The 15,467-nt window shown below is 36.4% G+C and overlaps 1 protein-coding gene across 1 annotated transcript in view; it reads right to left on the bottom strand.

The window, feature by feature from the left end:
* The window catches only part of HYDIN (HYDIN axonemal central pair apparatus protein), a 373,932-nt gene that overhangs the window by 290,712 nt on the left and 67,753 nt on the right, over window positions 1-15,467 (bottom strand). Inside the window, exons 4-5 of the mRNA XM_032486698.1 lie at window positions 6,886-7,043; window positions 4,974-5,099 (exon numbers count right to left, since the gene is read on the bottom strand). Of these exons, the coding sequence (XP_032342589.1) occupies window positions 4,974-5,099; window positions 6,886-7,020 (261 nt within the window). The 5' untranslated portion in view covers window positions 7,021-7,043. The remainder of the gene's footprint in view (window positions 1-4,973; window positions 5,100-6,885; window positions 7,044-15,467) is intronic.

The raw sequence follows: 15,467 nt of genomic DNA, 5'->3' as shown, positions 1-15,467 counted from the left end.
CAATTCCCCTGTGAGAATAAGAGAAAAGGCTGTACCAATAAATAACCTGCTTGGAGGCCCTGAGGGGCTAACAAGATAGTATGACCTAATGTTGAAATAGCATTTTCTCAAGCTAGTAGCTTATGTAGTATCCAACAGGTTTGGAGTATTGCCATGTATTCCTTAAAAATTTAGACTATCCCATGATGCCCTGTGAGTTCATGGTTGCATGAACTTGGCACCTTGGCACACAATTTGGAAACTGAAGATGTAAGTACCCATTTCCATAATTTAGAAGAACAATGGCAAACATAAAAAACAAATTAAAACCCAAACAAATGAAAAAAATGACATAACAAAAACAATACTAGAAAGTAATGAAATATGAAGTAACTATACCATAGAATCAACAAATCCAAAAGTTGAGTCTCTAAAAACTAATAAAAATAATAAAATACCTAGTGAGCCTGATCAAGATAACAAGACAGAAGGTTTAAAGAGCCAATTATAAAGAATGAAAAAAGGAGCATTACTACAGAACCCAAACTAAGTAAAAAGATAATAGATGTGAAAATTTAGATTAAAAGTACAAATTCCTAGAAAAATACAAATTATCAAAACTAGCACAGTAAGAAATAGAAAATATGAAGTGTTCTTTAATGATTAGAGAAATTGAATCTGTAAAGCAAAAGCCTTTCATAGAGAAAATGCTGCCCAAGTACCTCTACTAGCAAATTCTAGCAACTCAACTGAAATATTATAGAAACTTCCTCAAAGGAGAGAAAAACAAAAAATTAAATATGTCCCAACTCAAGTGATGATGTTGTTAGCATAGCTTTCATATACCTGAGAAGGACAGTAGGAGACAGGAAAATTATAGGTCAAACTTATGCATGAACCATAGCTCCAAAGCAGAAAAGGAACAAAACATTAGCAAACTGAAACCTACAATATATAAAAAAGATACTACATTATGACCAAGTTGAGTTTATCTCAGAAATTTAAGATTGTTTTAACATTAGAAATTTTCATCAAGAAGAAACAAAATTGTCATTTTCCTGAGAAGAAAAAAATTATTTAGAAAATTCAAAATAATCTGTAGATAAATTAGAATAAGTGACTTATCAAAAGTCACTGAATACAAGGTCAACATAAAAAATTAATTATATTTCTATATGCTATCGATGAACATTTAGAAAGTGAAATTTATAGATAATACCATTTAAAATAGCATCCCAAGACATAAAATACACAGGAATAAATCCAAAGAAAGATGTGTAAGACCTTTATCTGGAAAAACTACAAAACATTATTGAGAGAAATTAAAGAAGATCTACACTGAACCACTGACAATTGCGTGGAAAACACACAAATATGCATATTTATGGGAAGCAGACATCATTTAGGCAGGCTAGAATGAATCATAAGAATTCCTACAGTCAGAACTCTAGGGAGAAGAAAAAGCCAACACAACTCAATCACTTCCTCCCTTCCTCTCATTTCCCTTCCAAATAAACATACATATACCATCTTCTTTCATAAAAAGCTGCATTTAGCATCATAGAGAATTCCAGCTGGTCTGAGACACTAACCATCCTGGCCTCAACATTAACTACTTACAAACAGCAATTCCAAGAAGAATTCCCTTCTTTCTTTCAAAGATGAGTGGTAATAATAATCATAATGACAAGTCAAGACAAGATCTATACAAAAACACTCAAGAAAAAAAAAGAAGAAGAAGAAGCAAAGAAAACGGCAAATATTCACCAGAAAAGCATTGCCATGAAGCAATGAAAATCTTAACTACACCATTTTACCATAAAAAACTCAAAGAACATAATGGAAAAAATCAGAGAGCACAAAGCAAATATTCAAGAATGCAGGGAAGATTAAGCAATCAAAAGAGATGAAAAATTCATGTTTTCATTCAGTAAATACTAATTGAGTTTCCAATATTTTCCATTCCTTGAGCATGCAGTAGTGAAAAATGCCAACAAAGCCTCTGTCTTATGAAGCTGAAATTCTTGGGGAAACGGATTAAAAAAAAAAAAGAAATACATAATATGAGGTGGGGTAGTAATAAGGCTATGAGGAAAACTAAAGCCAGACAAGGAGACGGAGGGAATGGGTATCTCAAGGAATCTTTCTGATGGGTAGTCATGGGATGGCCTCTCTGAGGAAATGACATCTATGCAGAGATCTGAAGCAAGTCATGCAAAGGTCTGAGAGAATAGCATTCCAGTTAGAAGGAATAACAAGCAAAAAGGCCCTTGGGTGGGAATTATCTTTGAGTGTGTGAAGAGCAGCTAGAGGGGAGCATAGTTAGAGGAGAATGAGCTGGGGAGAAGTGGAGGGGGAAAATCTATGAGAAGGGCAGGGTCAGATGATGCAGGACCTTATAACTATAAGGATGATCAGAGGCTACTAGGTAGTTTTAAACATGGGAGCAACAGGTTCTGATTTACATTTTATAAAACCACTCTTACTTCTTGGTGGAGAATTGATATTTGGGTGATGAGATGCAAACAGGGAGGCTATTTCAATAGTCTAAGATGATGGTGGGTTGAACTGGGATGGTGGTGGAGGTGGTGAGAAGTCGTTTGATTAAAGATATTTGTGCAAGTACAGTTGTAGCTGGATTTCACAGAAGACATGGGAAAAACAGAGGCATCAGCAATAACTCCAAGGTCTTTGGCCTGAGAAAATAGATAAGTGGGGGTATTATAAGTTGGAGGGAGGAAAGACAAAAGAGGAAAGAATACACCTTTAGGGAAGAAATGTAATGCAAAAATTCAATCTTAAAAATTTTAAGTCTGAGCTACCAATCATACATTGAACTGAACATACATTCCAGAGTTCAGGGGCTAGCCCACAGCAGGAGAGATAATTATAAAAATAATCATGAAAAAGGTGAAATTTAAAGCCTCATTCCTAGAATGTATCATCTAAGAAGTGAATTCAGAAAAGAAAGCCAAAGACCAGGTATTGGGGAGCTCCAATGTTTAGTGCTCAGGAAGAGGAGAAAGGTCCCCCCCAAAAAACAACCAGTGAAGTGTGAAGAAAGCCAAAGGTGATATCTGAGACATAAGTAAACAAAAAGCTACCAAAAAAAAAAAAAAAAAAAGACAGTAACTAATGTAAAATGCTGTGAGCAACCCAAAGTGTGATGAACTGGTCAAGCTTAAGAATGAATTGTTTGTATTGTTTGTTTTCTGAGGGGAGGTAATTAGGTTTCTTCTTGGAGGAGGTACTGGGGATTGAACCCAGGACCTCTTGAGTGCTGAGCATGCGCTCTACCACTTGAGTTATACACTTCCCCGTTAAGAATGAATTAGAGAAACACAAACACACACACACACACACACACACACACACACACACAGACACAACTCAAAATAAGGGATACAGAGGATAGCTGATGAATGTAATTACAATGAAATGACAATGAACAGAAAGTTAAAAATGGATTAGAGATGATATATAAGATGTAGAAGCACAAAGAAGATCCAACATGTTCACAAATTATATTTCTAAAGAAAAGAAGCAAAAATGGCATGAACATCTGATAATTCAAAAAAAAACTTTCTAGAAATATAATAAGGGTGGTGTAGTAGTATCTCAGGAAAAATTTAGTCACATCCTAATAAAATTACTGGACATCAAATAAGAATAAGCAATCTTCGGGCATACAGGATAAAAGATAAAAGCATCTCGAGTTGGGAAAATAAATCTGGCTTCATACTTCTGCATGCTGTCATTTAAAGCCAGAAAGTAGTGAAGAAAATGCCTACAAAGCTCATGTGGGGAAAATGTGTGACTCAGGCATTTTATATTAAACAAATCTGCAGTTTACTTATAAAGGCAGCAGGCAAATACTGTTAAACATATAAAATCAAAGAAATATAGTTTCCATACACTCTTCTTGGGGAAATCAGAAGAGGAAGACTCTTACCCAAATAAGAGACAAATGAAACTCCGGAAAATAAAGTACAATTAACCAACTGAGTTAAGAGAAGAAATAGGTGAGAGGAGATGTGGTATATGAATTTCCTCATCCTGCACAGCAAGAGTCAAAACTCTCAAAACACACACACAAGCAGTACACACAGAACAGAACACATGGTCTGGCCTTAGTTATATTCTGGGAAAGGAGCAAACAGCCTTTAATTAGGACAAATTAGCTTTGCGAAAAGCTGTGTTTGTTCCTTGCCCTCAAAGTTAGAAGGTGGTTATGGGGAAGAGCAGAAACAATTAATAACGCAGGCTAGCAGTGCTCAGAAGAAGAGCAAATATTATGCATATCTTAGAAAGGGGAGGCAATGGTGTGGCATGAACAGCAAAAGAGCCTGGGGGACTCATTTCTCATGTGGAAAATCACTCTGAGAAACCCTCAGGAATAGCTGGGAAACCTTCAACGATAATATGTGCATAAAAAGTGAAGCACGTAATACAAGAAATTAATTAAAAAGTAGGGAAAAAAGACCTTATTTTGTAATCATATGCCCCTAACTCCTGAAATATATGCTTTATGTTAGAATACAGAAGCATATCAAAATAGCTATTCTTTAGAAACTAAAAGGATATATGTGTTATTGGAAATGAGCCAAAACAAACATGCCTATTTTGATGAACAATTCCTCCTTCTTCCTTTCTAGTGATGGACAGCTCAGGTAAGGAAGAATTTCTTGTATTAGGAAGACAACCTAATCAGGCTGGGCTAATTCTTAGAATTACTTCTTATCTTTAAACAATAGTGTCCAGAAGTAGCTAAGGAAGAAATGAGACTAGTCAAAAGTTATTTGTACTCTGTAATTCTTTTCATATCAAGTTATAGCTAAAAAGATCAACAGAAGTAGAAAAAGAATGTATAAAAGAAATCCAATAAGGGATTAGTAAGCCCAGAATTAATAAGTATTGCTTAGTTCCAGTTGTTCTAAAATATTTACATTATTCCAGGGCCTACTTTATACATAAGTATGAGAGAGAGCAGCTACCTTCTGATGTGTTGTTTCCCCCATATCTAGAAGTTCAATGATCCGTGGTCGGCACATCATATGTGTATTAGCCAGTCTCTGCTCTGTGGTGAGGGTCATTTCCTTCAGGAACTCCGAGGGTGTCAGCTAGAATTTAAAACAACAGCAGCCAAGGATTCATGAATGGAAATACTGAAAAAGTGTTTTCATAAGTGCCAGTAATGAATAATTTGTGTTTGCAGCTTTCAGGATAATTCTGGAATTCCACTAAGTTCCCTTATAAAATATTTAAAATAACTAAATAATACAAACAAAGTACCTATGCACTTCTGAGCTCTCTGCACCATAATTTGAAATGACATGTGGTTGCTGTTTCCTTATGATTTTGAAGGATTCACACAAAAGAACTTGGGGTGGGGGAGAAGGGGGTCAAGAAATAGCATGAGAACATGTCCAAAGAGCTTAACATTTATGCTCAGAAGAGCACAAAACTCTAGGTTTCTAAAATCACTCATAGGCTTCAGAGCTAAGGAGTTTGCAATACTTCTATTTACTTCTAGTTACAATGTGCAAGTAAAGCTTTTAGGTGTTTATCATGTTATATCAGGTTAAAGGGAAATCTTATAAAATGTAAAGGATTAGGGAAGTGTGTTTACACTGCTTAGGAATGAGTTTGAAGTTTTCAGAAATCACAAGAGTGCATGTAGACCTCGTTTTCAAAGAGCTCTAAGCCAACTATCAGATCCAGCAGCCAGTCATATCCACATACTCAAATTTAAGAATGTAAAACGCTTTAACACTTTCTAATGTTATGAAGGAAAAAAATGTAACCTATCAATTAAATAAAATCATTGAAATAACCTAGCAAAGGCTTACTGAAGACCAATCACTATTAATTCTGCAATGTTATGGATGTTCTGGAATGTTCACTACTTTATATGCAAAGAGACCGAGATAATTGGCAGCAACATAATGCTTCAGTATGTGCCAAGACTTTTTAAAACATTCAGGGGTATATAATTTAGCTGATTCATTCTGCCTTGGGTTAAAATCAATGCTGTTCGGATTCCCTACAAAATTAATTTCTGGGATTGAGCCCATTTAAATGAAGGCATATTTCTAATATAGCTTCCAACTTGGTTTTTTTAAGATTGGTCTTTTGGATTGGAACACAGATTAGAATACTAAAATGTTAATAGGTATCAGCTGTGTTGTGATTTAAGTTAAAAATAACAAGCTCTTAAAAGCAAAAAGTATGGATTACTTTAAATATGAAACAATAACACCACAAAAGAAAATGATGATAGATTTTATTTTTCTAATTCGCACATAACTAGAGACTAGTTTTTAAAATGCAGTGAATACACTTTAACACTCTAAATTGTTATTGATATTTTCTACAGCAAGTAGTTTATAATTCAATTCTCACCAAATCAGAATAATTCATTAAAAATATTAATATTTTCTATCTTACAGGATATTCTAAAATCACACATTTCCCCTAGATATGATATAGTCATTATTTTAATGCTCTATGCTCTACAATTATACAAAGATAACTCTTGCCAATCAACAGAGAATTGATTATTTATGTTACACCTATGAAATTCTCATACTTGACTGTTTTTGAACTGCATAAATGATAGTATCTTAGGGTTCAAGCTAATATTTAGAAAACCTTAATAATTTGCTTGCATAGTCTTATTTCAACTTAACTCAAGCAATTCAAGCCTCTACTTTGACATATGTGACTGCAAAAGCTTCTCAGGCTTTAAAAGGTGCATTTGCTCTGCAGCAAGCTACTATGTTAACTAAATTGATATTATCAGCCAATAATTCTTTGTTTGATATTCTGAGAATGCCAAGTAGCAACTGTCATTCTCCTGAAAAGACTGCAGTAAGTATTTTACTCTGAAATTCTCTGATACATTACCATTCTATTTACTTCTTCTTCTGTAACCACCTTTGGATTCAGGGGTGGCAAAATCTTGCTTTGGAATCCTTTAAGCATTCTTACTAACCCCATCTGAACAGCCCCCGTGGACTCCCCAAGTCTTCTAGTTGTCATTTTTAGTTATTTCCTTTGTTAACCTAAGAGTGAAAAAAAAATATTAGAACAAATACAGTTAATTCCTGAATACAGGTTACTTTTTAAAAAGCTTTTTCAAATACAAGAAGGTTTAGAAAATACTGATCTTCAAAAATACATCAAATGCTTGAAACAAATGCCTTAACTAAAGGAATCTATTCCATTAGCCAGTCTAGATTTAGCCTTATCCCAAAGTCTAGGACCCGTTTTAGACAAACCAAGTGATTTTGGACTAAGCTCATGGAAGACTTCAAAACACAAGATGTTCCTACATCTTGGCACTTTTAGCCTCCCCAGATAAACAAATAAAAACTGCTCAATAAATACACTTCATCGTTGCTTATTTGACGATTGTCTCTGATGACACCCTTCAAACAGAGTAAATATAAGGCTTCAGGCCTTCACAGCTGGGCAGAGAATTGAAAAATGCAGCATGAGATGATATGGGGGAAAAGTTTCTGAAAAATTTTTGAAGTTGATAGTCATAAATAAGGCATTTAACAGCAGCCTAATCCCTCTAAATCAAAGAAATATGTCACTTCCCCTTTGCATATCTTTCTTATACTTCTAGCAGGACACTTGCAACTATGGGGGTCCATTTATGACTAAGTAGGGATTTCTATTTTAAGTAATAGCAGGCAAGGTTGTCCAACCCTGTACAAAAAAATAAAAACACTTGAAACAATGCTAAATAAAAAACTTTAAAATCATGAGAAATTCACAGGATGGTAAGGTACCGCCAGACCAAAATGGAAGGGAAACCTGTGCATAAAGGAAAATAGATCTGAATGAAAATGAATAAGGTACACTGAAATGAAGCAGTAAAACACCCAAAGAAATCAATATGAGATTTTAAAAAAGGAAAAAAGATCACAGAAAAAAAATGACTGAAATGGAAGACAAAGAAGTTCTAACATGCTATAATTAGAGCACATAAAGAAGAAAAATAAAGTACTGGAGGGGAACTAATATTTAAAATTATAATCTAAGAAAATTTTCCAGAAAAAAAAAAACATAATCAAGAGGGACCAGTAGGTATCCAAGAAAAGTGACCCAAAACGATCAACTCTGAGTCATATCTTAGAAGAACTATTAGACTTAAAGGATTTTTAAAACTCCTAGTAGCCGCCAAGGAAAAGTTGAGTTAATGTACAAGGGCAAAAGATTTAGATGCCATTGGACTTTCTAAAAGCAACCTATGAAATGGGAAAACAGAAGAGCAACATTTTCTAAAAACTTTAAAAAGCATGAGCCAAGATTTTATAAACAGCCAAGCTCTCCTTTAATCATCAATGCTGCAGAAAAGGAGTTTTGAACATGCAAAAGCCCAGAGAATATTATAAACATATTCCCTTCCTGAAGAATATACTAGAGGACGGGCTTCATCCAACCAAAATGTAACTGGGGAACTTCAGCAAAAATACTGTGGATGAGCATTTCATATATTTAATTACAGAGCTAAGATTAAAATGAAATTGAGGACATGAGGGAAAAACAGAACTTAAATGTTATATTTTCCAAAAAAGTAGAAAGAATGAAATTTTACATGAAAAGAAATAAAAAAGAAAGAAGGCTGAAAAGTGGAATAAGATTATTAACAACTGTGTGTTAGGTAGGTGTCAAACTGTTTAACCAGACGGAATAAAGGAAGATTAAGGGGAAATGGCGGACAGCCCTCATGGTAGCAGTCAATGATATCTGTTTCCAACCATTCATGTGTTTATATAATCCTCTCCTCTTGAGTATGAGCTGTACTTAGGTATTCTAACAAATATAATACAGCACAAATGATGGATGTCACCACTGAGGTTAGCTATAAAGAGACTTGGTTCCATCTTGGGCACTGTCTGGCTCTCTCTCGGATCAGTTGCCACATTGTAGGGACACTCAGGAAACCTAGAGAGAGGCTCATGTGGTGGGGAACGAAGGCCTGCCAGCAATGACATGAGTGAGCTTGGCAGTGGATCTTCTGAGGCCTGCCAACAACCATGTGAATGAAGGCAGAGTTGCCAGCCCCAGTTGAGCCTTGAAATGACTGTAGTCTGGGCCAACAGCTTGACTGGAGATGCATGATAGACCCTAAGTAGGAGGTACCAGCTAAGCCTTACATAGATTCCTAACCTACAGAAACTGAGAAAACAGATATTCATTGTTTTAAACTATTAATTTGGGGATAATTTGTTATACAGCAATAGATAAAAATATAGGCACTATAAAGGGTTTTTATACAAACAGAATTGCTGAATATGAAGATAAACCTTCCAAAATACTAAAAGAAATTTTAGAAAAAGCAAAGAAGACATACTAAATATAGAAAGACAAACAATAAATTATATACAATACATATAATTTTTACAATATAAAATAATATAGGAAGTATGAGGTGATAAACATGGTGAAGTAGGTAGTTGTCAACCTCAGTTTTCTGCACAAAAAGACCAATCAGCAATTGTCCATAGACAAGACACCTTTGTGAGAATCCCAAAACCTGGGATGAGACTGAAGTATCCCCTAGGATCAAAGAGACATGAAAAAACTTGAAAAACATTTTGTTAAGTAAAATAAGCCAGTCACAAAAAAACACATATTGTATGAGTCCATTCACATGAAGTGTCCAGTGGTTGCTTAGGGCTAGGAGGAATGAAGGAATGCAGAGGGGGTGGGGTGAAAACTAAAAGGTATGGGATTTCTTTTTCAGATGATGAAAATGTTTTTAAAATTGGACAGAGGTGCCGGATGGCAGAGTAGATAGACTCACAGCTCGCTTTCTTCCACAAATACACCAAGAATTCTATCTACAAACCCACTGAATCACACAGAGCACCTACTGAACTCTGGCAGAGTATGTCTCACTTCGAAATACAGGAGGATTCTCACAAAATCCAGTAAGAGAAAAAAAAGAAAAAAGAAAGAAAAAAGAAAGAAAAAAGAAAAAAATCAGTGCGGGACTGGTCCTGCAGGAAAGGACTGGCAAAGGAAGAAAGGCTGAAGGTGCTCAGACACCCCTTCTCCAACCAGGAGGTCAGTAAGGACAGAAGCAGAGCTTCTGACGCTCAGAGGAGGAAGTGGCAGCTGCTTGGCAGACAGAACTAAGATAAACTTGCACAGAGGGTCCCTGCGATCTCAATCAGCAAGAACAAGCTGGGACTGGCTGCTGGAGATTGGTGAGAAGCCCGGGGAGAGGGCCGGGGCCCACTGCAGCCTCAGGGGACTGGAGGGTGGTGTGAGCTCTGGCTGGGGGTGTGTGTGGAACAGAACTGCTTGGGATCCCCATAAAAAAGAACCACTGCTGGTGTGCATGGTGGGGAGGGGCACAACACAGCCGCACCATAGCCCATCTCTACTTGGCTCCATTGTTGATGTGTTCTCATGAGAAGAGAGGTGGGCCTCTACTGCGCAGAGGCAGGGCTAAAAGCTTAATCCATACTCAGCAGCCCTGCAACTTCATAGGTGGGACAGAGATTTGTTTACAGCTCCAGGCAGAGAGCTCTCTCTGGACCCTTTGTGGACCTGTACCTCTGGGACAAATAGGCAGTGAGCAGAGTTCTGGCACACAGTGGGGGCGAGCATGGTCATTTACAACAGATTGGCATATCGTACTGTACACAGAGAGGGGTCTGGGGTCTGCGCTCACCCTGTGGTGCACCGCAGATTCAGGTGTGTGACTGCACGCTCACTATAGCAGGTCCTAGCGCCTGACATTGGTGGATCTACACTAGTAGTTCCTGGGGCCCAGAACCTGTGGGACACCAGAATAGGTGGCCGACATTCCCACAGCTAAGGTGGGGACAAAGGCAACATCAACAAAGAGTACTTTTTAAGTCCACATAATATGTGACAACACCACAAAGGGCACTTCCCAGTGGACATCTCCTGCGGAGGTATACTCAGCAACTCTTCTTCCCATCTGAAGCACTCCAATCCTGCCTACCACACACCACAGCTCAGAAACGGGTCTAGAATCCTCTATTCCAGCAAAAGGGAAGCAGACTTGGCCCCTGTCAAGGCTGTGACAACCACAGAACAAAAAAGGAGGTCCTGCTCAACAACAACAATCAGGGCAGGCTCTGATCACCACAACACCAACCACTCCCCCAATAAAAGGGATAACAGCCAACACATATGGAAGAAAGATGTGGCAACCATCCATTCTAAGACCAGCCCTTGCAGCAAAGCTATTAGACACACACAGTCTACACAGAAATGCTCCCACTTTAAATAAAAACAAACAAACAAAATATAAAACAGCCCTTCAAGACCGCAATAGATAACCGATACTCCTAAATCCATACAGCCAGAGAAATGTAAGTAAAATGAAGAAGCAGAGGAACCACTCCCAATTAAAAGAACAAGAGAAGTCCCCTGAAAGAATGAACAATGAGATAGACCTCAACAGTCTACCAGATTATGACTTCAAAAAGGGTGGAGATAAAAGCACTGAAGGAAATAAGAGAGACTATGAATAGAGAGAGAATACTATAAAAAGGAAATAGAAACTATAAAGAGGAGTTAATTAAAAACAGAAAACTCAATGGCTGAGATAAGAGCCAAGCTAAAGGCAGACAACAGCAGACAGATAATGTAGAGGAATGAATAAGTGACTTAGAAGACAGGATACCAGAAGTCACCCAGTCAGAACAGCAGACAGAAAAGCAAGTAAAAACCAATGAAAGCAATAAAAGGGACCTATGGGAAAATATACAGCATAACAACCTACACATAATAGGGGTCCCAGAAGGAAAAGAAAAAGAGAATTGAAAAGGTATTTGAAGAAATCATGACTGAAAACTTTCCAAACCTAAAGAAGGAAACAGCTATCCAAGTACAGGAAGCACAGAGGGTCCCAAACAAGAAGAACCCAAACAGACCTACACCAATACATATTATAATTAAGATAGCCAAAGTTAATGATAAAGAAATGATTCTAAAGACAGCAAAAGAAAAACAAGGAGTTAGTTACAAGGGAATCCCCATAAGGCTTTCAGCTGACTTCTCTACACAAACACTGCTGGTCAGAAGTGAGTGGCAAGATTTATTCAAAGTCCTCAATGAGAAAAAGCTGCAACCTATGATACTCTATCCAGCAAGATTATCCTTTAAAGTAGAAGGAGAGATAAAGAATTTCACAGACAAGCAAAAACTAAAAGAATTCAGCAATACTACACCTATCCTAAAAGAAATATTGAAAGATCTACTCTAAATAGAAAAGAAGCAGGAAAATATAGAAATGAGAAAACCATAATTGGAAATGCGAAAAATGCAATGAGTTGCAAGAGAATAAACATGATGATGTGAAAAAACTTTAAAAGGACATCAAAATCATAAAAGGTAGGAGAGGGGAGTAAGAAAATATAGATTTCTCTCCCTTTTTTTTCTTTTTTTTTTTTCCTTTATTCTTTTTAGGATGTGTTTGAGCCTACATGACTACAAGACTAAAGCAAAAAGATACAGTAATGAGTTAACATACTTGGAAAACAGGGTAACCACAAATCAAAAGCATACAATAGAGTCACAAAAACCAAAAAGAAACCAAGCTAATACAAAAGAAATTTATCAAACCAGAAAAATATCATATATCATTTATATGTGGAATCTAAAAAAAAAAAAAGACAAACTTATTTATAAAACAGAAACAGACCCAGACATAGAAAACAAACTCATGGTTACAAGGAGGGGAAGAAGGTGGGAAGGGATAAACTGGGAGTTCCTGATTTGCAGATACTAACTAATATATACAAAATAAATAAACAACAAACTCTTACTGTATAGCAGAGGAAAATATATTGAATATCTTGTAGTAACTTATGGTGAAAAAGAATATGTTCATGTATGACTGAAGCATTATGCTGTACACCAGAAATTGATACAACATTGTAAACTGACTATATACTTCGGTAAAAAGATATATTTAAAAAATTGACTGTTTGTGAATATACTAAAAACTGTTGGATTGAACATACACTTTAAATGGGTGAATTATATGGTGAACTGAATGTGAATTATATCTCAGTAAAGTTGCTAAAAATATATTTTAAAACATTTGAAAAAATTAATTCTTAGAAGTTGAAAACTGAAAAAAATGAACTTTGCCATATATCAAGTTTGTGCCATAACCATAAAGAGAAAACAATTATTCCAACAGATCTTAAAAGACAGTTTTTGACTATATCTCTCTAATGGATAGCAGTCTTATTATTGGTCATAATATTAGTAAAATATTATAAAACAGGTAGCTACCTCAATATTGTTAGGAATCAAGCATTTCAGCATTTAAAATAGTACAGAAAAAAAAAGGTTTTTTTAACTTTTTTTATTGAGTTACAGTCATTTTAAAATGTTGTGTCAAATTCCAGTGTAGAGCACAATTTTTCAGTTATACATGAACATACATATATTCATTGGCACATTTTTTTCACTGTGAGCTACCACAAGATCTTGTATATATTTCCCTGTGCTATACAGTATAATCTTGTTTATCTATTCTGCATATGCCTGTCAGTATCTAGAAATTTTGAAATCCCAGTCTATCCCTTCCCATCCCCCGCCCCCTTGGCAACCACAAGTTTGCAGTCTATATCTGAGTCTGTTTCTGTTTTGTATTTATGTTCCTTTTTTTTTTTTTTTAAGATTCCACATATAAGCGATCTCATATATCTTTCTTTCTCTTTCTGGCTTATTTCACTTAGAATGACATTCTCCAGGAGCATCCAGTTGCTGCAAATGGCATTATGCTGTCATTTTTATGGCTGAATAGTATTCCATTGTATAAATATACCACTGCTTCTTTATCCAGTCACCTGTTGATGGACATTTAGGCTGTTTCCATGTTTTGGCTATTGTAAAGAGTGCTGCTATGAACATTGGGGTGCAGGTGTCATCCTGAAGTAGATTTCCTTCTGGATACAAGCCCAGGAGTGGGATTCCTGGGTCATATGGTAAGTCTATTCCTAGTCTTTTGAGGAATCTCCATACTGTTTTCCACAGTGGCTGCACCAAACTGCATTCCCACCAGCAGTGTAGGAGGGTTCCCCTTTCTCCACAGCCTCTCCAGCATTTGTCATTTGTGGATTTTTGAATGATGGGCATTCTGACTGGTGTGAGGTGATACCTCATCATAGTTTTGATTTGTATTTCTCTGATAATTAGTGATATTGAGCATTTTTTCATGTGCCTATTGATCATTTGTATTTCTTCCTTGGAGAATTGCTTGTTTAGGTCTTCTGCCCATTTTTGGATTGGGTTGTTTATTTTTTTCTTATTAAGTCGTATGAGCTGCCTATATATTCTGGAGATCAAGCCTTTGTCGGTTTCATTTACAAAAATTTTCTCCCATTCCATAGGTTGTCATTTTGTTTACTTATGGTCTCCTTTGATGTGCAGAAGCAGAATGTAGCTTCTTGCCGGTAGGGACCATGTGTGATTGGCACATAAAAGGGGCTCAGTTAATATTTGTTGAATTGAACTGAATATTAAATTGCATTCATTAAAAGAGAATTTTCACTAGACAAAAACATTTCTCAGAATAACTATTTACCTCTTGTTCCTTAATTTAAATGTCAACCTCCAGCTCCTAGTGTTTCCACGTAACAGTCTAGCTAAACAAGTGTTCAGTATGTATGAAACAGTATCTTCTTTTAGAAAAAAAGAGGAAGAATGTAATCTCAGATAACTCAGGAGAACCTAGCTTGGGGATCTCTGACGAGGATACAGTCAAAGATGGTAGAAAGGGTTGCAATCATCTGAAGGCCTGTCTAGGGCTAGAAAATCCACTTCCAAGATGGCCCAGTCACACAGCTAGCAAGTTGCTCCTGGCTGTTGGTGGGAGGCCTCAGTTCCTCTCCCATGGGCCTCTCAACAGGGCTACATGAATGTCCGCATGGCATGATGACTGGCAACTTCCAGAGCAAGCAGTCCAAGAGGCCGGGGAGAAGCTGCAATGTCCTTTGTGGCCCAGAAGTCACACACCATCGTTTATGCAAGATCTGTTAGGCACACAGATCAGTCCTATTCAATGTGAGAAAGGCCACACAAGGACATAAATACCAGGAAATTAGGATCACTGGGAGCCATCTTGGAAGCCAATAACCACATACACCTCATACGTTTATTATGAGGATTAAATTAGATAATATTTGTAAAGTACTTCACTTTGCACAATACCTGGCATATAACTGTTCTTAGTGTTATTAGCAGAATATTTGGTTAAAAAAACTGAAAAGATGGAAATTCCATTCAATTATACCTCACTTGCTGGAAATAAATAAGAGTGTATGAAACTAACCGTTCCCATGTCTTCAAGTTCTGCTACTGCTAAAGTGAGTGCAGGGAAATTATACTCTAGGATGTTGATAAATATTTCTTTACTTCATTTTAGCAGGAAAATATCAAAGAAAAAATTAGGAAAAACACTCAAGTAAATGCACCAT

This window comes from Camelus ferus, chromosome 9, assembly GCF_009834535.1.
Source record: "Camelus ferus isolate YT-003-E chromosome 9, BCGSAC_Cfer_1.0, whole genome shotgun sequence".
NCBI classification, from domain to species: Eukaryota; Metazoa; Chordata; class Mammalia; order Artiodactyla; family Camelidae; genus Camelus; species Camelus ferus.
Note: the sequence above shows the minus strand (reverse complement) of the source record. Positions and strands in the feature narration are given on the sequence as shown.